A 21,046-nucleotide genomic window follows, 5' to 3' on the forward strand; every position below is an offset into this window, starting at 1 on the left:
TAAGCAAAGTTAAACACAGAGAAGATAAAATTGTTTTCCCAGCAGTCCTCTCCCCTTGCCTAGTTATGGGTGCTGGTTGGGGGGGCTCAGCTCCTCTGGTCCTGTTCACCACAGCTGAGATGAGCTGGTGAAGGGCTGGGAGAAAGCAGAGACAGAAATTGGCTCTACCAGGTGCTCAGCTTCATTTCCATGCGGCAGATGATGAGTGCAAATGGTGCTTGCTCTTCACCACATTTATTTTCAGAGTCACTAAATTGCTGCATAGTAGCTGATGGATCGGTGTGTGCCGATGTTCAAAGAGGTTTTAACTAAAAAGTGTCAAACTGCATCGGACACCTTCTGCATATTCCCAGCTTATCTAGGCTACATATAAGAGCTCAATTGGTCAATATAGCTTTGTGAGTTTTTGGGGAGGGGAAGCAGCTGGGGCTGGAATTTGGGGAGAGCAGGGTGTCAGGATGCCACAAGCAGCTGTAAGCAATGCATGTGTGGCACGGGCTCTGCCAAACAAGTGTGTTGAGCTTTTGGCGTGATGTGTTGCCTGCTCGCTTCATTGTGGGCAAATGAGATTTCAGCAGTGATAGAGGTTGAGCACTCCCTTTGCATCCTAACAGAGCAGGAGATCTCCCTGCTCTCAGTTCAGAACTGTCTTCTGCAGCTTTATTTTGTTCAGATGTAGCCCCACAGCCGTGCCTGAACCTGCATGTCAGTGAGGCTTCAGCATCTCTGTCTCAGGCCTCTGTGCTTGGCCCGACTGTTGAGCCCAGATCCTGTGTGTTTGTGGTGCTGCCAAAAACATGGTCCTTAGCCACAGCCCTAAAACTTGGGTTGGAAATGTCTAACCAAAGGCATATGTTAGCTAAGCACATCTAGGGCTTGGGCAGCCCTAGCAAAGTGGGACCAGTGGTTTGCACTGCTCTGAGGGACACTTGGTTTCATTCTGCCTCCATCTTGTTGCATATCAAAGTTTTAGCTGCAGAGCTGTAACCCCCAAAAAACAAAATCTTGGCCTGGGGAGTTGCATTGCCTTGGCTGGTTTCCTGAGACTGAGGGACTTCCAGAGCTGTTGTAGGGTAGCAGGACACCTTCTCTTTGTTTCAGACGAAGTGGGTTGTGCTTGTCTGGGGTCTAGACTCCCTTGGAGGTTTTTTCCTCCCTCTTTTTTCATGACATAAGTCAGGACTTGATGTTACTATTTTAAAAACAAAAAGAGGGACCCCCACCTCCCTCCCCCAGCTTTCCTCCCACTCTGCCAAGAGGAGAACAAAGAGCAGCTATAGCACACCAGTTCTGGCACAGTACTTGGAAATAAAAACATCCATCCTCATGTCAGGTAGGGAGCTGCCCTGCCAAGGCCAGCAAGCCCTGCTGCCGAGCAAAGCTGCTGTGCAGAGGGGTCTGGGTGCAGGGAATGCCTGGTGTCACCCCTGTGGCAGAGCTCCGTGTCAAGCTGCTGTGCTCCCATGCTGGTACCAGCATGTGCTTGGATGCTCCTAGTACCAGGCAGTGGTCTATGGGAAGGGCCAGCTTTACCTCTTGGCTGGGAAGAGGAAAGGGGATGGGGAAAGGACTTTGTTCCCGACCTCTATCCCCCTACCTGTGCTGTGCAGTACCCTGCTGCCTCAGGGCTGGGGTGCAGTGCCGTGTAACTCAGTGGAGTTTCCACACTGCAGACACTGACATCCTTGTCTGGCTCTTCCTATCCTTTTAAACATGTCAGCAGTTCCCAGCACAGATTCCTGCACTGTGAGTTCACTCCAGACAAGCATCCAAGCTGCAAGTTGGGGCTGCTGGCTCTTCTCCACCTGTCTGCAAAGTGTTACTGGAATGGAGGCCAGCTCTCCAAACACAAGGAAGATATTACTGGGCCTTTCTGGAAGGCTCCCTCACATGCATTAGAAGTGGAGCAAGTGAGGATAATTTATCTGTGGACTTCCAGCTGAACCTAGTAGCTCCTTGTGGCCAGGATAAAGATTGTTTGTCTCCTCTTCTACAAGAAGGCATTTTTCCATTGTCGCTCCCTTTTGTTAGCAGTGTGTTTCGTGTGTTTCCCAGAACAATCCAGGGAAAACCTCTCCCCAGGAAGAGCACGCCTTCAAGAGAGGCTTTCATGTATCCAAAGACACTCTCACTGAAGTAGTGTAAATAGTTTTGTGCGATCCATCTGGCAAAGAACACAACGTATCAGAAAGGAATTCTTCTCCAAAACGTGGTTACTGATCAGCTAAAGCAAGCAGGTCAGATGTGAGCATGTTGAAAACCTGACAAACAAAGCAGCTGTCATTCAGTGGGGAGCAAAAAATGCCTTGGTGAGCTTTTGTATGTGTCTCTTCCTACCCACTGGATCCAGAGCAGAGCTTTGTGACCAAGAGGAACCTTGCGCTCCCTTCCCCACTTGGTCTGCTGTGATCTGCAGCAGCAGTGCATTCTCAAAGATGGGCAAATGTCCTCATGGTGCTGGGATACAGGGGATTGGAGACAAGGTGATGGATATGGCTGAGCTGTCATTATCAGAAGCAGCCAGCTGGAAGAAAGGCTGCCTACTTTACAGAAGTTACTCGTGATTTTTGAATGTAGTGCTGAGGCCCAATGACTCTTCCTTGGCACAGAGTGATGGGAAAAGAGCAGATTCTCTATTTGCTTTCCATTCTGTGCTGGCTCCGGTGCCTCCTGCTCTGTCCAAGATGGCCACGTGCTGCCTGGAGTGACTTTATGGACAGTAAAAGCTTAAGACATTGCATTCACCTTCACAATTTTTTTTCCCCTTAGAGCAAGTCATGGCGGAAGATCAAGAACATGGTGCACTGGTCCCCGTTTGTGATGTCCTTCAAGAAGAAGTACCCCTGGATCCAGCTTGCAGGACATGCAGGTAGAGAGCAGTGGGAATGCCAGGGGCTCTTTCGGGCATGGAGATGCTTCTGATGTGTTGGGCTGGCTCTCTTGTTTTGGGGAGGCACCTTGTCACCCCACACCCAGATTTAGTGCCACGTGGCCTCTTGTCACCCTCAGGTAGTTTCAAGGCAGCAGCCAATGGCAGGATACTGAAGAAGCACTGTGAATCAGAGCAGCGCTGCCTTGACCGCCTGATGAACGATGTCCTGAAGCCCTATGTTCCTGCCTACCACGGGGATGTCATGAAGGACGGGGAGCGATACAACCAGATGGAAGATCTGCTAGCTGAATTTGACTCCCCCTGCGTTATGGACTGCAAGATGGGGGTCAGGTGAGTGAGTAACTCTGGGGGTATTTCTTGAGTTCTAAGATACTGAAAGCAGAGGATGAAACCCTCTGAAACACACAGATGAGAGTACCATTTCCAGCCAAAGCTGAGCCAAAGCATGAGAAGGGTGTGAGGGAAGTCTGGGCTTGGGAAGGACCTGGTAGCACAGGTTCAGTCTCCTTCACCGGCTTCAGGGTAGCTCAGGTCTGGCAGAGATGCTTGGATGCTTGCACTGCACTGGTTTCTGTGCAAGGGAGGAATGTTTTTTTGTTCGTTTTTTTTTCTTTCCATCCCAAACACTCAGTGTGAAATTTGACCTGGGGTGTCAGGCAGAAGGCAGGCAAGGAATACTTCCTATTGGAGGGTGTGGGAAGGAAGGCAGGCTGCATGCACTGCGCTGCCATAGGGTCAAGACAGGACTCACTGTGGACAAGGAGATAACAGCTGTGTCAGGAGAAGACCTACCAGTCTCTGGTCATCCCCAAAGGAAGCTTTGTCATGCATAAGGCCTGGTTATGGGTCAAGCCTGGAGCAATGTCAGAGACCAAACCATACATGAAGATTATCTGTTGCTTTGATTAAGGAAATCTAGCTCTCTGAGCAGTATTAGAAACATTTCTGAGAACACAGATTCTCTATTCTGCTGTTTCATTCTGCCTACCCCAAAGTCATAGGTTTGGTGATGTCAGCTGAAGCCTTTTTATCTGCAGTGTTGCTCGAAGGAGTTGCTGCGCTGAGGATGGCTACTCTGTGATCATATGCCGCCTCTGAGAGAAACACCAGAAATACACAAACTTCATCCCACAAGGGCTAGCAGCATCCTCTCCTTACATTTTGTAAACCACATGTTCCTTGCTGAGATTTTATTGCAAGCAACCTGGGGAGTTGGCTCAGCCCTTCCGCATTGCTGTGTATGTTGAAGGTGAAGTTTAGCTATGGGGAAAAGGAGGGGACTGATGGGGTCTCTCCTAAGTTTTTTTGCTGGGACACCTCTCCTGGCTTGGCAAGATGTTTGCAGAGAGCCTGGATACCAGCTGGTCTCAGCTGAGGCATCCTTGAGAGCTGCAAGTGGAGCTGTGTAGTGGCTTATTGCTGCTGCAGGAAGTCTTGTTTTCTAGAGGAAGGTTTCCTGCCTGCCAGAGTGAAGAAAATGTGTCAGTGCATTCTGGCACATGGGGTGCATAAAACCAAGCTCTTTGCATACTACCCTGCAGTCTCTCCCCTTATTTCCTAAAATTAGCTGCACCCTGGAGTCGTGAGGGTGATAGTGAGCACCTGGTCAAAGCTGCATCCCTTCCGCTTCTCTGTTCTGTACAGAAGATTTTGCTACATAGTCCAGTTAAACCAGATAGATACTGGACAAAATCATCATCAGCATAACAGCTCTGCTTGAAAGCAACCTGCTCAGCAGCCAGTGAGCCACATCCCCTGTGATGGGAAGGTGAGAGGACAGCAAAGCTCATGGGAGATTTTGGCAGTAGCTGCCTGCATTGACTGGAGATCAAAAGGAGCAGCAGATACCACTAACACTGAGGAGTGGGACGTGGCCACCTCTCTGTTGCCTTCAGTGCTCCCAAAGCACGTGGAAAGCTTCTGGGGCATGTTTTGAAAGCTGCATCCTGTTTGTGAGATTAAGAACCTGCTCAGGTTTGCTGAGCATTGGCCTCCCAGTACCAAGGGTTGGTAATGAGAAGGTGCCAGTAGGGCAGCAACACTGGGCACCTGCAAGAAGTAACCTCCCTTGTCATTGCTAGGCTGGTCTTGATTCCTTGGTAAGGAAGGCGTTGATGATGGGATGCTGATTACTGCAGGATTATAGCTCTGAGGTGCAAACTGGATCACAGAATCATAGAAAGGTTTGGAATAGACCTTCTAAGATGATTTTTAAAGATGTTCATAGCCCTGAGGTGTCTCATGGCCCTTTGACCCTGCTGATGTTTCCCCCATCTCCTTACAGAACTTATTTGGAGGAGGAGCTGATAAAGGCCCGGAAGAAGCCAAGCCTGAGGAAGGACATGTACCAGAAGATGATCGAGGTGGACCCCGATGCTCCCACTGAAGAGGAGAACGTGCTGCGGGCAGTCACCAAGCCTCGCTACATGCAGTGGAGGGAGACCATTAGCTCCACTGCCACACTGGGCTTCAGGATTGAGGGGATAAAGGTGAGGCTGCCCTGTGGGTGCGCAGCCAGGGGGAAGAGCTGCTGGGGGCTTTTGGTAACCACTTGCAGTAGCATGCACACATAGAGCAGGCTGGTGGTGGGACAGTGTCACAGGAGAGTTCCTTACCAGACACCTGGCTGTGCTCTTCTAAAAGCACAGCTGAGCTCAGGGCATCAATGAAAAGTGACAGTTTTAGTCATAATTCTGTTAAATCAGGCACTCCGTTGTTTTCCCTGCAGCTGGGCAATTGCTTTGCTCTGAGCTGCTGTCCGTATTTCTGGAGATGCATTTCATGGCCAGTGTTCATCTCTAACACAGCCATGCTCTCACACCCAAGGAGAAGCTCTGAGGTTGAGCCCCTTGCAGTGTTTCCCAGCATACAGTAACACGAGGAGCCCCAGCCTGCCCTGTGCTTGGGCTGCTGTCTGTAGTAGCTCTCTGCAGTGCCTGAGTGGGTCAGGTGGCTCTTTGCCACGATCCCCAGCCCTTGAAATCCCTTTTCTGCTGCAAATATCTGCAAGCACACCATGAGCTGCTCCAGCCTACTCTTTGCCTAGTTCCCATTACTGGTGCTTATTATAAAACTGCAGCTATACAAAAAGGGAGTGGGCCAGCTGGGGCTAAAGCTCATGTGCGCTCTTTCTTCTCCCTCCTTACATGCTATAATCAAAAGTATCTGCCTATTTATAGGCCAACTTGATATGTCCTTGGCCTCCAGTGATGCTTCTCAGTCTGTGCTTTGGGGACGTTTTTGGACTTTATAGCAAAAACAGGTCATATATGAAATGCTTGAAATGAAAAAGTAAAAAAAGCAACAACCCAAACCAACAAATCTTGTTCCCACACAGGCTAGAAAATGCTGTGAAGGGACATAAAAGCCAGGGCTGATGGGGGAGAGTTGCATCCTGCTTTAGTCAGCTGTAAGAGAGCTGCAGCATGATGTTGGCAGTGGATTTTTTCCAAGCAGTGAAACAGCCCTTTAATTTTAAAATGTTGGAAAGTGCTGACCTCCAGGGGTAATCCTGCCACTGCTGCCAGTGGCTGGCTAATTTGATCAAGGCTCTAATTACTGTAATTCTCCTTAAATCCCATGGCTTCTGGTTTATATTCCCCTAAGCTAAAACATTAGCAGTTTATGCTGATTTGTGGCTGTTGGAGCCAGGTGAGTTGTGCTGTGATGCTGCATCTCCTCTGTTCTGGAGACATTCAACCACAAATCTCCCCCTGCTTTCTTTCCTACTGAGGGAAAAGAGGGAGCAAACCCTTCGCTTATGGGCTGATGCTGATGAGGGAGGCATGTTTTGAGCCAGCAGCTGAGTGCCTGCAGAAGGGGCTGGGTCTGGTCCTGGGGGCTGGAGGGGGCACAGCAGGAGGAGGAGAGCAGCAGCACAAGTTCGGCATGGGCAGTGCAGGGCAGTGAGGCAGTGAGGATGAGGACAGGCATGGGGAGGCTCTGCCAGCAGAGTTTCCGCTTTCCAGGTGACCTCAAGGTTATGGTTCTTCCTCTCCAAAACGGAGATCTTCCTCAGCATAATGTAGCTGGTGCTACTTACTTAACTTTCTGGAGTTATGAACAGCAATTATTAACAACGTTAGTGAGTTAAAAGAAGTACAGATGATCCCTCTTGACCCAATTTGAGCTTTCTGGAGAGTTGCTCTCGGCAAAAAAATATTGTTCAAGTTCCTGCTGTGACCTGAGAGTTGTTCACCACTTCCCACAGCAAGGCCATGGTCAGATATTGCTGCAGAAACATTCATGGGGCTGGGCCATTGGTGGGGGCTGATAACAGCTCCTAAGTACCTGTGCCTATTACCTCCCAGCTGGGCAGCTTGTGAATCCTTTGGCCAATGTGCTGGTGGCTGGTGGCCAAACTCAGCCCTGTCCCAGTGCCACCATCACCAATTGGACCTGCTGGCAGGGAAAGCAGCCATAGCTCTTATCAGCCCCCTCACACTTGTGCTATGTGGAAGCCAATCCCCATGGGGCTCAGACACCTGGAAATGTCACCTCAGTCATCGGCCCTGTGGCAGCAGCATCTGGCTAGGCAAGGAAGCTGTGGGAGGGAGGTAACTGTGGGAGCAGCGTTATGGGCAGCCTGCTTGGCTTTCATGAAGACTGCCTTATCGGAGACGCCATCTGCAGCTTGCATTATTTTTATGAGCACTTAGAAGTCCATCTCCTTTCTGGGATGCTTTGTGGAAAAAGTCGTGCTCCTTACGTGTGGAATTCATGCCGTGGCACTCCTACAGACTGATGGCCCCCTGGGAGAGGGTGGGCTGACGTTGGAGCCACCACATCAGGATTCACGTGACGGATGTGTGGCAGTGCTGTCCACTTCCCCTATACATTGTGTGCGTGCTCAGTGAGTCCTCATACATACGTGGCTGCAGCCAAAGCCAGGTAGTGAAAGCTGAGCACATGTGGCCCACAGACAGGATGCTTACTTAGGCAGGAGGTCCTGAACTGCACACAGGTTCTGCTCTTGGTACTGGGCTCGCCTTGCCCAGCCTCTGCTCTGCTTCTTCATCCTCACTGATCTTCCCCAGCCTACAAGATGTATGTTGGTCTCTGTCCCCTCACTCCACTGCCCACCCTGCATAGAGACGCATGGCTGCTGAAACACTCATCCTCTCCCCTGGCTGCCTCTCTCTCTGTCCCGCTCACAGCGCTGCCTTCCTTTCCAGAAAGAGGACGGCACTGTGAACCGGGACTTCAAGAAGACGCGGACAAAGGAACAGGTCACTGAGGCCTTCAGGGAGTTCACAAGGGGGAACCGCAACGTTCTGGTGAGTGGGAAATGCTGCAGGATCTGCAGGGAGAGGGTTCCTCTGGTGGCTGCTCTGCAGCCCAGGGAAGCTCTCTGAAAGGAGAGATGAGGAAGAGAAACTCCATCCTGGCATGAGAGTGGAGGGAGGGCAGCAGAAGGCTGGAGAGTGGCACGCGTTTGCTGCAGCAGCACCGACCAGCTCAAAGGCCACTGAGAGTGCTCAAGGTTCAGCCCCAGAACCCACTGCAGAAGCTCTGTCCCCCATCCCTGGGGCTAAGGGCAGCTCCCAACCTCGCTTTTGGCCTGAGGTGTGACAGGGCCAGGACTGCTGCACTGCAGGGTGGGCTGCCACACACAGTGTGCCCTAGGCACAGGCACACCACAGTATCTCCCAGGTTGCACCGCATTGCCCAGAGAGTAAGAGATCTGGCTGTAAGCAATTTATACAGGCTGTGTCGAATTCTGTTTGATAAAGGACTCCCATTTTAAGTTGTACAATATCAAGCCTACAGATGAATTGCTGCAGCTGCGGTGGCCCTGTGCCCTGCCTCCCTCAGACCTACTTTGACTGTAGTTACCCAGGAATTATTCTTGGATCTGCTAATTAGGTTACCAGTGCATCATGCAGTGGTTCATGACAGGGCTCCTCAGTCAAACCATTGCCACCCCAAGCCTCCCCACACATTGGGAACAATTGAGTTGCATTACATTGCCCAGGTACCTGCTGTGCACAGGCTTTCTGTCTCAGCCTTGGAGATGAATTACCTGAGGGGCCACAGAGCGCCCTTAGTACCTTTCAGCAGTGCACAGGGGTGCTTGAACCAGGTGCCTGGATCTCAATCTGTGTGCTGACTGTGTGAAAGCATTCCAACGTGTGATACTGAATTTGCAGAAGTGCTGATAGTGAGTTATAAAACTATCTTGTGATTCATGAGTGACGGAGTGATAAAATGGCAAATGAGATGAAGCGTTGAGCTCTTAGAATAAGTCTAAGTGGGAAAAGAAAGCAGCATCAGAGCAGGGTCTGCTACATTACCTCTGCAGGAGCATCGTGAGTGCTTCAGGAAAAGTACATGCTTACCAAAGCAAATGCTCTCAACCTGTGGTACTTGACCCATGCGATGTTACAGAGGTGAAAAGGCAGATCCCCAAAAGAGAGGACACCATCTCTCTGTATATATACACTATCAGAGAGGGGATTCTGGAAGGGAAGCCTTCTATCTGCCCTGTGCAGCAGTTTCCCTGCAGGCCTCCCACAGAGCTGACTGCTTCTTTTTCTTTGTCATTCCAGAATAGTTACCTGAACCGGTTGAAGGGGATCCGTGCCACCCTGGAGACATCTCCATTCTTCAAGTGCCACGAGGTAACACGCTCCTTCCTCACGTATCACTTAGGTACACCTGACTGGTTTAGCTCAGCTTGCTCAAAGAGAGAGGAGGAGTTGAAGTCAGAGGTTAATTTCTAGAACTTTCAATTAATTCTAATATCCGTATTTTCATACCTGTTGATCTAATCCTCATGTGGAAATATGGCAGATGACTGATGCAATATTCATGCATCTGATATGGGCTCAAATCTGATAGAAACCAATGCTCATACAGTTTAGAAGTGACCGAGGAGGAATTCAAGCTGCTTATGGTTCTGCATGACTGGGAAAAGTTCCTAGTGTGAAAGTGTAGAGGTCTTCTGGAGAGAAACTCCTGCCTGGCTGCACAGGTGAGGTACCATGTGGCTGTCGGCTTGTCCATGCCTCCGAACAAGGCTTCATTTTAGCCATGAATTGCAGACCTCCCCCAGACTGCTTTTGCTGAGCCAGGGCATCACAGTCGGGACATTTCCCTGGAAGGACACTAGCACTGGCAAAGAGTATTTGATGCTGCGTCTGGTTAATGAACTCTGAGAGTGCATTTCCTTGGCATCTTACGGGCAAGAGAAGCTGGCAGAGATGCCTGACTCGAAGGGACTGGAGCACAGCTCCCCCTGCCTGCAGCACGGCAGCGGGGAAATGCAGGGAAACGCCACTTCTGAGCGTTTCAGGTCAGTGCAGTGATGGAAACAAAACTCTCCCTGAAATGAAGTGCCAGGAGTCCATTTGAAAACACAGAAACAAAACAGCCTTTCAAAGATGTTTTGAAAGCGGTTTCCAAGCCTTAAAAATTACGAAGAAGAGGCATTAACTTTCCATCCTGCTTCAGGACGAAGCACAGCAGAGGAGCTGCCAGGCTCCTTGCACCCCAGGGGCCGGAGCTTCTCCAGGGAGCTGTGGGAGGATCCAGCCAGCCAGACTAGGCAGCAAAATGTCAGCAAAAGGTTGTTCTTCAGATGCTCTAGTCTAGCCATGAGAGGTCCCTGAGAGCTTTAGAGGGGGATCTGGGTGTGACAGAATGGCGCTTTAGGCAGGATAGCGCAGCAAGGATCCTTTGCTCTGGGAGTGCACGGTTCTGCAGTGTTGCCTATGGGTCTGGTGAGCGTGAACAGTGCCAGCAGGCTGCCAGGAGCCTGCCTTGGGAAGGCCTCCATTGGAAGGCTGAGGTTCATCCCACTTCTTCCCCAAGGACCTCGCCTCAGTTTCTGAAATTCCATCTCTCCCTTCTATGCCTGTGTTTTGCTGACCTTCTCCTTCTGCCAGAAGCAGGGATTGAAGTAAATCAGCTGCTCTGAATACCTGGTTTGCATGTGCAAAGACTGCCTGGCAAAGCACTGCTCTTGCTTTTGCTCATGCAAAATCTTGACATAATCTCTTGCAAATGCAGCCTGAGCTGCTCCCCAGCTGGCTGAGGAGGATATGGCTGGGCCGGTCCACCTCTAACTGTCCCCCTCTCTCTGCAGGTAATAGGGAGCTCCCTCCTCTTCATTCACGACAAAAAGGAACAAGCCAAAGTCTGGATGATCGACTTTGGGAAAACCACCCCGCTGCCCGAGGGACAAGTTCTCCAGCACAATGTGCCCTGGGTGGAAGGGAACAGAGAGGATGGCTACCTCTGGGGGCTGGACAACCTCATCCAGATCCTGACAGACTTGTCCCAGAGCGAGGACTTGCATTAAAGCCTGCGTCCGACTCTGCCACTACCCAAACCTGCCCCCAACTGACTCTTCTGAACTGCACTACAAGACACTTTCCAACCCTTGCCCTTCCAATTTTAAATCTATACTCTCCCTATTTAAGGTGGTTTCGTTGTGGTTTTATTATTTTTTAGGGTATTTCCCCCCCCCCTACATGTAAATACAAAACTAACCTGCCAGAACAAATGCTGAACTTGAAACCTTAGCTTCACAGAGTTGGTGGCAGCCTGGGAGGGGCTGGTTAGATGGGCATGTGCTTTTGCCTTTTGTGCAGCTTGGTTTTCAGGGAACCTTCCTCCCAGCTGGTTGTGGATCAGGAATGCTGCAGCCAGGCTCTGTGGTGCTGAAGGGCCCTCCCTACTCCAGCTTTAGAGGCTTCATCCCAAAAACACCTCTGCCTGGGACCCTCCCATACACAGGGGGCATTAGCAAGGCTTAGAGATGGTGAAGGGTTCTTGGTGGGAGGTATCCTGTAGCTGCCTTTGCCAGCATCTTTTGCCCTAGGAAACTGGCTGAGTCCTTAAGAGTCACTAGGAAGGCAGGTTTGGGTTTTTCTCTTTGTGTTGGAGCCATCCACTTAACTCTGTTGAGGCTGCTCCACCATTGATGAGTTACTGCAGGGCCACGTGCTGGGTGCAGGGACCCATCACGGCCAGGTGCAGGCATTAGCACACTCCTGCCTGCAGTGGCATGGGGGTGATGCCATGACTCCCTTGTTGGAGATCCACCTCCAGCTCTCCCCAGCAAGCATTTCCAACCCTCTGCAGGAACAAAGACTTTGCTAGGGCTGCAGGGAGAAAAGCAGCATAGAGGAGACCACTGAAACCTAAGGCCAACCAGGTTGGCCGCTCTTCTTCTGGTGCATGCTAAGGGCTGTGCTGCTGTAAGGGCTGTGCTGCCATAGGGGCCGTGCTGCCAGCACCTGCTCCTGGCCAGGACCTCCCTCCTGCCCGCAGCACCTCCAACATTCCCCTGGGGCCAGTTTCATGCTCAGCAGGCAGGGGCTAGGGGGTTGCAGGGACGAGCAGCGTTCAAGGTGCCATACCAGTCTTGATCGGCAAAGCAGGGAGGGAGAAGGCACCCCTGTGCCTTCCCTTTTTTTTTTTTGCAATGCTTGCAGGCTCTGCCCTCGGCCATGAGCTCCCCAGCCTGCGTCCGGCCTCCTTGCTCCAAGTCCTGTAAAAACAAGCAGTTCCCTATTCAGGGCGGAGGCTATTTTTTGACTTCCTGGAACATTTGAACTAAGCAGCTTGCTCGCATCAGCGCTGGCTCACTAAAGGTCAGCTATTGACAGACGGCGGGGCTGAGCTGCAGCCCCAGGCCCCGCTCATCCCTCTGCAGGGGCGATGCTCTGGGGCCGCCCCCTGGCACCACTCCCGGCTGCAGGTCGGTTTCTGGCAGTGACGATGGGGACCAGGCCATCAATCTAGTCACAGCCGTGCCCCGGCCTCTGTCCCTGGTATTGAGGTCCTCAAGGTTTACTTCAGCCCATAGCTCTCCATTGGAAATGGTCACAGTGCTGCAGCTCTTTGTCAGGCTTTTGGGAGCAGCCCATGCAGAAGTGCCTTACAGACTTGCCTCTGCTCCTTTAGCGTCACGGAAAAGGTTGGGTTGGTGGTTTTTTGTTTTTTTTTTTAAGTTATATTTATTTCATCCCATTTTAATTGCACAAAACACTAAAACTTAATGCATGGAATCCCTGTTGTTTTAACTGTTTTCAGTTTTTAAACCATCCCTTTTCCAGCTTTGGAGAAAGGATTTGAACAGATATGCTTAGATATGTACCAGTTATCGCTGTACTTTAGCTCTGAGTTGCTCTTATATATATATATATTAATTTTTAAGCCTGTTTATAAACCAGATCCCTCACTTGGTGGCTTCAGAAGAAGCGGACTGTTTCTCTCAGATGCTGTTCCTGGAGGCCGGGATGGTTGTTGTGAGCTGCTCCCCACTCCCACCTCCCCTTTGGACCATTGGGTAACTGCTCTGGAACACCAACGCACAGTGCCTGTACCAAACTCCTGTAACGTTCCCAATAAAGGCCTATGGGAAGCAGCCTCTGGCATGGCTGTGTGTGTGTACAGCTCGCAGTAGGGCTGGGTTTGCTGTCCCTGTGAGCACTCAGCCTGGAGAACAGACCCGGCAGCACTTCTGCTGCTCACCGCAGGAGTCCTGAAGCCAACTGTGGGATGACTTTTGCTTAGGGACATGAAAGCTCTTTGTATCCAAAATAATTCCTAGTAGCACAGAGCTGACTCTGCTCTAACCTCCCCCAGCGGTTTCGGGTTTGCTGCGCTCCTGCAGCCCTGCTGCTGCCCCCTGGTGCTGTGCTGGGACTTTGGAGGGCTTCCAAAGCAGCTTCCAAACAAACCGAGCTGCACCCCAAAATGCAAACCTTACGGGTCAGCAACGGCATCTTAATTCTGTTCCACAGAAACCTCCACTCATGCTGCCTGTCTTCAGGTTATTCTTGTCTTAATTATCTAATTAGGTAGCACCTGTGAGAATGAACATCCTATAAATCCACTTGTGGTGGGGGTGCTGTGGGGTGTGTGTGGTTCAGTTGCTTGGGGGCTGGGCTTCCTTGAGGAGCTGCTTGGCTCTCCCACAGCCCTAAGCTGAGCCTCTGGGATGGGAGGAGGCATCAGGTTAAAAGGCTTCAGTTCCTGCCATGTAAGCAAAGCTAACTAAGTGAAGGTGGAGAAAGGCTGGGGAGAAAGCAAGCTTTGTGGCTGTGTGAGGTCTTGCAAGTTCTTTGCTGGAGCTGCAAAGCTGAGCTTCCCTTCCATCTGTGCGTTGCAGCAATCCTGGGTGTGGAGAGCCCTCATGGCCCTCCCTGCATGTGAGGAACTATGGAGCACAAGGGGAGGTTGCAGCTAAGGCAGAGAGAAAGCCACAGGAGGTGCCTGCTGTATTTGTTCTCCAGAGATATAAGCTAAGTTTACTGCCAATGCTCACACAAAGCAGCATCTCCTTGGAGAATCCTATCCTATCCTACAAGGTAGGAAGAATCTCTAAGAATCTCTGCTGGTTCATGAAAAGTTACTGACTGTAACTTTAGGCTTGAGAGTGTTTTAGGTGAGTGTCCACTTTCATCCCTGTGAGCACCATTTAGAGTGGAACTGCTGTGATAGCTAGCTATTGCCTGGTGGGGATCTCAGGGTGGATGGGCCTTGCACAGAGGACAGTTAGGGCTGTTCTGTGAAGTGTAGTGGGCTCTATATGGTGGGGGTGCTGTACTGAAGAGGACACTACAGAGTGGGTAAGCATTACAAGTGTGGGGAGTTGTATGCGGGTGTGAGCACTGCTTGCCAGGTGGATGTTACTTGGAGGGCAGTTGGCAGAAGTACTGCACTGTCTGCATACGTGGTACTGTATGAGCTGACCTCAGGTGGCCCCAAGGATATCCCATACCATGTTGCATCTTGTTGAAGAAACTTTTAAAGCTGAGGAGAGCTGGCTGAGGGCGGCTGCTGCTCAGGGGTGGGCTGGTTGGGTGGTGAGCAGTTGTGCTGTGCTACTTGTTTTGCAAACACACACTGTCATTAATACATTAAGACTTCTGACTGCTTTCCTATTCGGACTGTGCACCATCCTATCGAACTCCACCTGCTGGATGATCTCCATACAGCAGGCTGAGAGAAGCTTTATTGCATCAATACACCGCCTAGATACAGCAATAAAGTTGTTGGAATGATAGACTTAGTTTTCACTCTTCTCCTTCCCACAGTCTGTCAGTACTACAATCAAGTGAAATTATCTGGTAAACTATGTTTTCATTAACGTGTCAGGTTATTGGGCCACGTTCATAACACTCCCCAACTTCCAGCCTCTAAAAGTAGATGTACAAGTGGTATAAAGTACCTTGTAACTCTGAAAGAATACCAACTCCAGAGAATGCCAATTGTAAGCTAAGGCAGTGATGGTTTGATGGTTGCACTAAATGGTCTTAATGGCCTTTTCCAATGTTCATGATTCTATGACTCTAATGAAGGTGAAGCCCATCTGCGTGCCACTTGAGTTCTCTGCTTGCTACTCTTTTCAGCAAACTTACTCAAAGTGTGATTGATTCTGATAAAGCTGGAATGAAGTATCAGTATTCTGATACTGATATGTGGATACCCTCTTTTACTTATGTACAGAAATAATGACTTCTGTCTTTGCAAGTGGAGGGAGAAGTAAGTGAATTTGTTTGCAGGTGAAAAGTAACAACTCAAGATTATTTTACACTACAGAACTTAGTCACTTCATTTTATACAAGTTAAACATTGAAACGAAAGCTGACAGTATATTTTCACCCTTCATTTCCAACTAACAAAAAACATATCAAGTTAGATCTGTGTATTTGCTGATGTATGTATTTGATGATGTTGTATTTGATGTTCATATGAAGAACAGTACTTGGTGACAAATCTATTTATTATGATCCACCATCTTTTAGGAATAATTTGAAGATAATACAGAGTGATATACACTCAAGACTTGCCAATAATACTTGGAGCAGTCTGTGCTACTGAAATACTGGGAAAGGAGTTAATTTGAGAACAGTAATTTAATCAAATAGGGAGAGCATGTACTACTTAGCATACTGCTCAAATATTTCTCTGGGGGGAAAAAAAATGACCACCATTTTACACAACTAATGTAGCAGAGGCATGCAGATTATCACTTCAAAATGTAACAAAGTAAGCGAAGGATACCTGCACTGACAAGTTTTATAGGAGCTCAAAAACAACTTTTATTTCTCATGAAGAAGTTTATCTATTTTTGCCAGATCTCCCAATGAAACTGTTGCAGAACCTCTCTGTGCAGGTTTCGCCTAGGAGGAAAAGAAAACAGAAGGATGATCACTTAAGATATTTTATAAAAGTCCTTTTAAAGCGTAAGTCATTTAAAATGCACCTTCAGGCAGAAAATAGTTGAGCTTCACATTACCTGTGACTCGTGGAATTTCCATCCAATCATGTAGAAGATCTGAAAAGTGGCAGGTACTGAGCCATCGCTATTGCCATACATCTCTGCCAGACAAAGAAAATACAGACAACAGCAGTATTAGCAAATGATTCGTTTCCCAAACAGCAGAACTAAGCACGGCACATTCATCATAATGGATTGTGGGGAAAAATTTGGGACAATAATAGTATCACATACTGATATATTAATGAAGTTCAAATTGCCACTAATTAAGATTAAAAATATATATATTAAGAGAGTATTTTTTTTTAGAGAGGGCAGAGAAAAAGACAAGATGTCATTAGTCATTTCAGGTTAAATCCTCACCTATTAAATACGTACCTTGGTATATTGCTGCAGCTGCCAACATTGTGTCCCTGTGTAGCAGAGGTTTTCTATTCCAAGAGCAATTACTTTCTCCCATACCTAAAAATATGTTTTAGCTTTAAGAAAAAGAAGATACAGCATATACCATGAGTTTCATGCAGATTTTTACTAACCAAATAACTACAGCATCCTCTGAATCTCACTGTAAGAGTACAATCTACAGCAGCAAAGATTCTTACCTTCGTGATTCAAAACCTCTTAATGCCAATGCTTTGCAATGAACTGTTTGTATTGCTAGGAATGATTTTAGATTATTACTTTTCAGCCAGAGGCTTCAAGCATTTTGTTTCTCTAATATAACTTCTATCAAGCACCCAGTGCAAAGTGTTTATTGAGAGATACCACTTTTTTTTTTTCCCCAAATAGGTAATAATGAAAATAATTACCCCAGAAGATCTAATCCACATCTAATATTATACAACTCTCTTTAATCACTTACTGCATCCCAGCATTTCTGCAGGGAATGGAAGTCCTGTTTTCATTAAGGAATTAACTCCACATCTCAGGAGATGATCCTTGACTTGTTCCATGACTACTGACTGCATACGAACAACTACTTCGTAATTCATGACAGCTGCATTTATAATCCTGTCCTAATTGTTAAGAACCTCAATTTGTTTGTTCTCCTGCAGACTCAAGTCTGTGGGCTTATCTAGTCTTGCTCCACAGCACTGTCCTGAGCATCATGTTACTTAGGCTCACAGAAAAAGTCATTATGTTGGATGTATGCTTCTGTCTTCCTTTCAAGATTTTTCAGCAGCTTATGCAAAGAACAGGAATAAAACAGAACCAGAAAACTCACAGGAGACAAATTACAAATCTTTGACTCTGGCTTGCCAATGGGGATCTGCTGATGAGTTCACTGTCCTGACTTCCTAGATATCAGAAAAAAAGTAATGCTTCCACTACTACAATAAGCTTTATTTATTTATATGCTGATAGACTTCAGAAACAAACATCTTCTGTATACTTGCCTTGCAAGTCTTCCATAACCTCAAACAACCCTGGATAGTTTACTTGAATTTCATCAGTATCCTAAAAGAATTCAAAGGCTTAATTTTAGAACATATCAAATTTAGACCATAGCATTATGTTAGCTTTCAGTGCTGGCCACTTCTGCTCAGATAGAATATTACTCAAAAAATACACTCAATATTTCTGAAGAACTGTTTAACAGCTTAAATACAATCAGGTTTTAAACAAAGTGCTGTTAGTTTCTTCTGAGTTTTAGAAGAAGCAGCAAGGGCATCATAAGTTCTTTTAAGTAAATGAAACATACTCTGACACCCTTGCCCATACAGACTCTCGTGGGCCACTAGCTAAAGATACATTTCAGTTGGTTTCTTTAATCACTGCACAGCCAAAAACGGAGCAGTCCAGGCTATTTCAGAAACTTATTCAGCTAAGTGCACTACATGCAAAAGAAAGGAAGCACTGTTACTAATGCACCTGACATAGTAGCTCTTATACACCTGCAGCTCTGAAATTCTGGATTATTCTGATTGTTCTTTTATTTATAGTTACCACAGTCAAGGTGTTAAACCCAGCTCTTGACAGGAGATGTCCCAGATCTGACACAGCAACAAACGGGGACACATGAGGAGAAAATCCCCCTTCTCTCTCCAATTCTGCTAGCTGCAGAGAGCAGCGAAGCTCATACAGGGTGTCTCCCCCAAACATTGCACCAATGAAGACTCCATCTGGCTTAAGAACTTGGTGAATCTACAAAACAGAAGGAAAAAGAAACTACTGTGCTGTTAATACCAATTAAATTCCTGGGTGTTTTTTTTAAATGAACTTAAAGCAATTGTTATAATGGCTCCAGTACATTTTTAATATTGACACTATTCCACAAAAGGAGCTACAAAAAATCTTTTGGTAACGTTGCAAGATATATCATCTCTTCAAAAAAAGAGACCATCTGGTCTTAAAAAGAGTAAATTCCTGGAAATTACATTCATGGGAAACAAGAAATGCACTGCTGATCTTGGGTAAGACTACTTTTAGAAAGAAGCTCCTAAAATGAAAACCTCAACTGACTTATTTCCAAAAAGGTAGAGCTTAAGATACTTCTTTCACTGCCTTCTTCGGCAGTGAAAGTACTTCATGAATGGCTTAAGAGATATACAGATTTCCAATAGTGGTTTTTGCACTTCTACAAGCACAACAGAGTAGCGTCATTCTTGTTATGGTCAAGCAATATAGCTTGAAGAACAGCAATATAGCAACTCAAGTGCCAGACTGACAGGCTGCTTTCCTGACTAGTAAGACCATGCCGCTTTCCTAGCAAGGATGTCAACAAATTCAGTGCCTTTTTTGTGAAGCACTGGCAACAACTGCTGGCTGAGAGACAGGAGCCATGTTACATATCCCAAGCTAACAAGGAAAAGCCTCAATTAATTTACCTCGCTTACTCATTTGACACAAAAACCCTTCCAGTTGGTTTTCAGTGCTACCTTTACCTACGCTAAAAGGAAAAAAAAAAAATCCTTTAATTAATCAGTAAGAAATTTAAGCAGTTGAAAAGAGTTTCCATTACTTAAATCCAGGGGTCCAGAAGCACAAAATGAGCATTCAAGATGGACATTGGCCAAGACCCCCATTTTTTTTGCCCTTTTTGGGACATCATAATATGTCAGTTATTTTTACTGTGGTAAAAATATTTGTCAGACTATGTAATACATTACGGTCTCTACTTTTCCTATTTCATAACAGGGTACTCCTTTTCGTACAGAGAGGTGACAGGATAGCGCTGCTCTGACTGACATGTCTGAAATAAAGGAGGAAACCAAACAAGACGAAGATATTCCTTGCTCTTGCTCCAAAGGCAGCCAATTTGAAAAGCAGCTTTTACCTGCAGTAAGGAGTTTGAATAATCCCAAATCTGATTTCTTCCATAATGTTTGCAGTTTCTCCTCCTCAACAAATATTCACTTCTCTTAAGAATCTAAAAGCCTTTATCTGGTTCAAGCTGTATTTCAAAACAAATACCTAAGGTAAATGTGGAGTACAAGTTCCCAGAACCAGGTCTGGACTAGTTTGGTTTAGAAAACTACTAAGTGCAACAGACAACAAAATCAACAGCATTGCCTCAGTTTACATTAGTTCTTATGATCTCAGCTGTTGTGACTGTGAAATACTATACAAACATGTTTTGTTGTTATTTATCCTAAATTGAATTGAGACAGCAAGCTAACAGAAGCATCAACTGATACGCCTCAAACTGACAGAAAGATTACAAAAAATAGTTGAGTGTAACACGAGCTATTTATCAGGTAGGAAGTGGTCAGAGCTTTGAGTGTGAGTAATAATAAGTGTTGTTTTTTTATTTAAAAAGTTGTATTAAAAAAAAAATTCTCACCTCTCTAAAAGCTTTTGGAAGGTCATTCACCCAGTGTAAACTGAAATACCAGAAATGGACATTTTGTAATTGCATAATGAAATTTGGGGGAAGGCAAAAAAATATATGTTATACATAATATATACGTACAGGTGTTAAATTAACAAACAAGTTCTCAGCCTGCCAAAGTTCTGAAACTCTCACAGATGAAGCATGGTGATACTGAATGAAAACATAAGTTCATATACATAGCTAAGAGGTTGCTGTGTTGGCTTTTTTAAGGACTTGAAAAGCTGCAAATCAATTAGTCAAAATACAAGAAAAAGAGATGTGTGCATGTGTTCTCATAGAATGTTATGGATCAGAAGGGACCTCCAAGCCCATCCAGCCCCAACCCCAGCCGTGGGCAGGGCTGCTCCCCACCAGCTCAGCTGCCCAGGGCCCATCCAACCTGCCACTGAGTGCCTCCAGGGATGGGGCACCACAGCTCTGGGCAGCAGTGCCAGGGCCTCACCAACCTCTGAGCAAAGAATTGCTTCCTAACATTTAACCTATCCCTGCTGTTTAAGGCACTGATTTTCTAACATCAATGTGGGAAAAAATAAATAAATAAATAAATATATATATATATATATGTATGTATGTATGTAAATGAAGTGTAAATAAGCAATCACCTCAAGCTGCTCACAACAAGATCAAACGTGTCTTCTTTGAAAGGCAGGAACTCCTCATCAGCGACCACGCTGACTGTGGGGATTTCGGACTCCACAGTGCTTTTCTAAGGTCGGGTTCAGGATAAAAAGCATCACCAGAAATGTACCTGCACACCTGCCGTGATGTTTCTGCATCACGGCCCCGAAGCGCTTCAGCCCTCACAAGGCTACTTACGAAGACATTCTCCGCAATATCGACCTGAACGAGTTTTTCAATGACCTCCTGAAACGAGAAGCACGCCAGTCAAACGCGTGCGGGCCGCCGGCGGGCTCGGCACAGAGCGCCCAGCGGGAAGGCACCTCCTCAGCGCTCCGTACCCGGTTCAGGTGCCGAGCGATGTAACCTCTCCCGGAGCCGAGGTCCAAAGCCAGAGGGAACGTCCTGCGGGACGAGCGCCACAGCGTCAGGCACCGCGGCAACGCGCCGCGCCCGCCGCTCC

General features: G+C 47.3%; 2 protein-coding genes across 5 annotated transcripts; one reads left to right on the forward strand and one right to left on the reverse strand.

Annotated features, from left to right (window-relative positions):
- The first annotated feature begins 2,420 nt into the window (after nt 1-2,420).
- LOC100546133 (inositol-trisphosphate 3-kinase B) lies at nt 2,421-13,273 on the forward strand. Its single transcript, XM_010706601.3, has 7 exons — nt 2,421-2,483; nt 2,770-2,869; nt 3,010-3,223; nt 5,178-5,382; nt 8,068-8,169; nt 9,442-9,513; nt 10,980-13,273. Exons 1-7 carry the CDS (start codon nt 2,436-2,438, stop codon nt 11,193-11,195), a joined length of 957 nt encoding a protein of 318 aa, XP_010704903.1. The 5' UTR covers nt 2,421-2,435; the 3' UTR covers nt 11,196-13,273.
- A 2,653-nt stretch (nt 13,274-15,926) lies between these two features.
- Nucleotides 15,927-20,671, reverse strand: NDUFAF5 (NADH:ubiquinone oxidoreductase complex assembly factor 5). 4 transcript variants are annotated; one of them, XM_031552337.1, is made up of 8 exons: nt 20,568-20,637; nt 19,915-19,954; nt 19,408-19,524; nt 18,078-18,275; nt 17,528-17,588; nt 16,509-16,592; nt 16,149-16,231; nt 15,927-16,032 (listed from the first exon to the last, which is right to left on the reverse strand). In XM_031552337.1, the coding sequence occupies exons 4-8, from the start codon at nt 18,231-18,233 to the stop codon at nt 15,952-15,954; spliced, it is 465 nt and encodes a 154-aa protein (XP_031408197.1). In that variant the 5' UTR covers nt 18,234-18,275; nt 19,408-19,524; nt 19,915-19,954; nt 20,568-20,637; the 3' UTR covers nt 15,927-15,951. The 4 variants fall into 4 exon arrangements, 3 of the variants coding, with proteins under 3 accessions (XP_031408197.1, XP_031408198.1, XP_031408199.1); XR_004158769.1 differs by lacking the exons at nt 15,927-16,032; nt 19,408-19,524 and adding an exon at nt 17,356-17,428 and having other exon boundaries at nt 16,168-16,231; nt 16,509-16,609; nt 20,568-20,657; XM_031552338.1 differs by lacking the exons at nt 19,408-19,524; nt 19,915-19,954 and having other exon boundaries at nt 20,568-20,671.
- Between the last annotated feature and the right edge of the window lie 375 nt (nt 20,672-21,046).

This window comes from Meleagris gallopavo, chromosome 2 (genome assembly GCF_000146605.3).
Source record: "Meleagris gallopavo isolate NT-WF06-2002-E0010 breed Aviagen turkey brand Nicholas breeding stock chromosome 2, Turkey_5.1, whole genome shotgun sequence".
Lineage (NCBI taxonomy): Eukaryota > Metazoa > Chordata > Aves > Galliformes > Phasianidae > Meleagris > Meleagris gallopavo.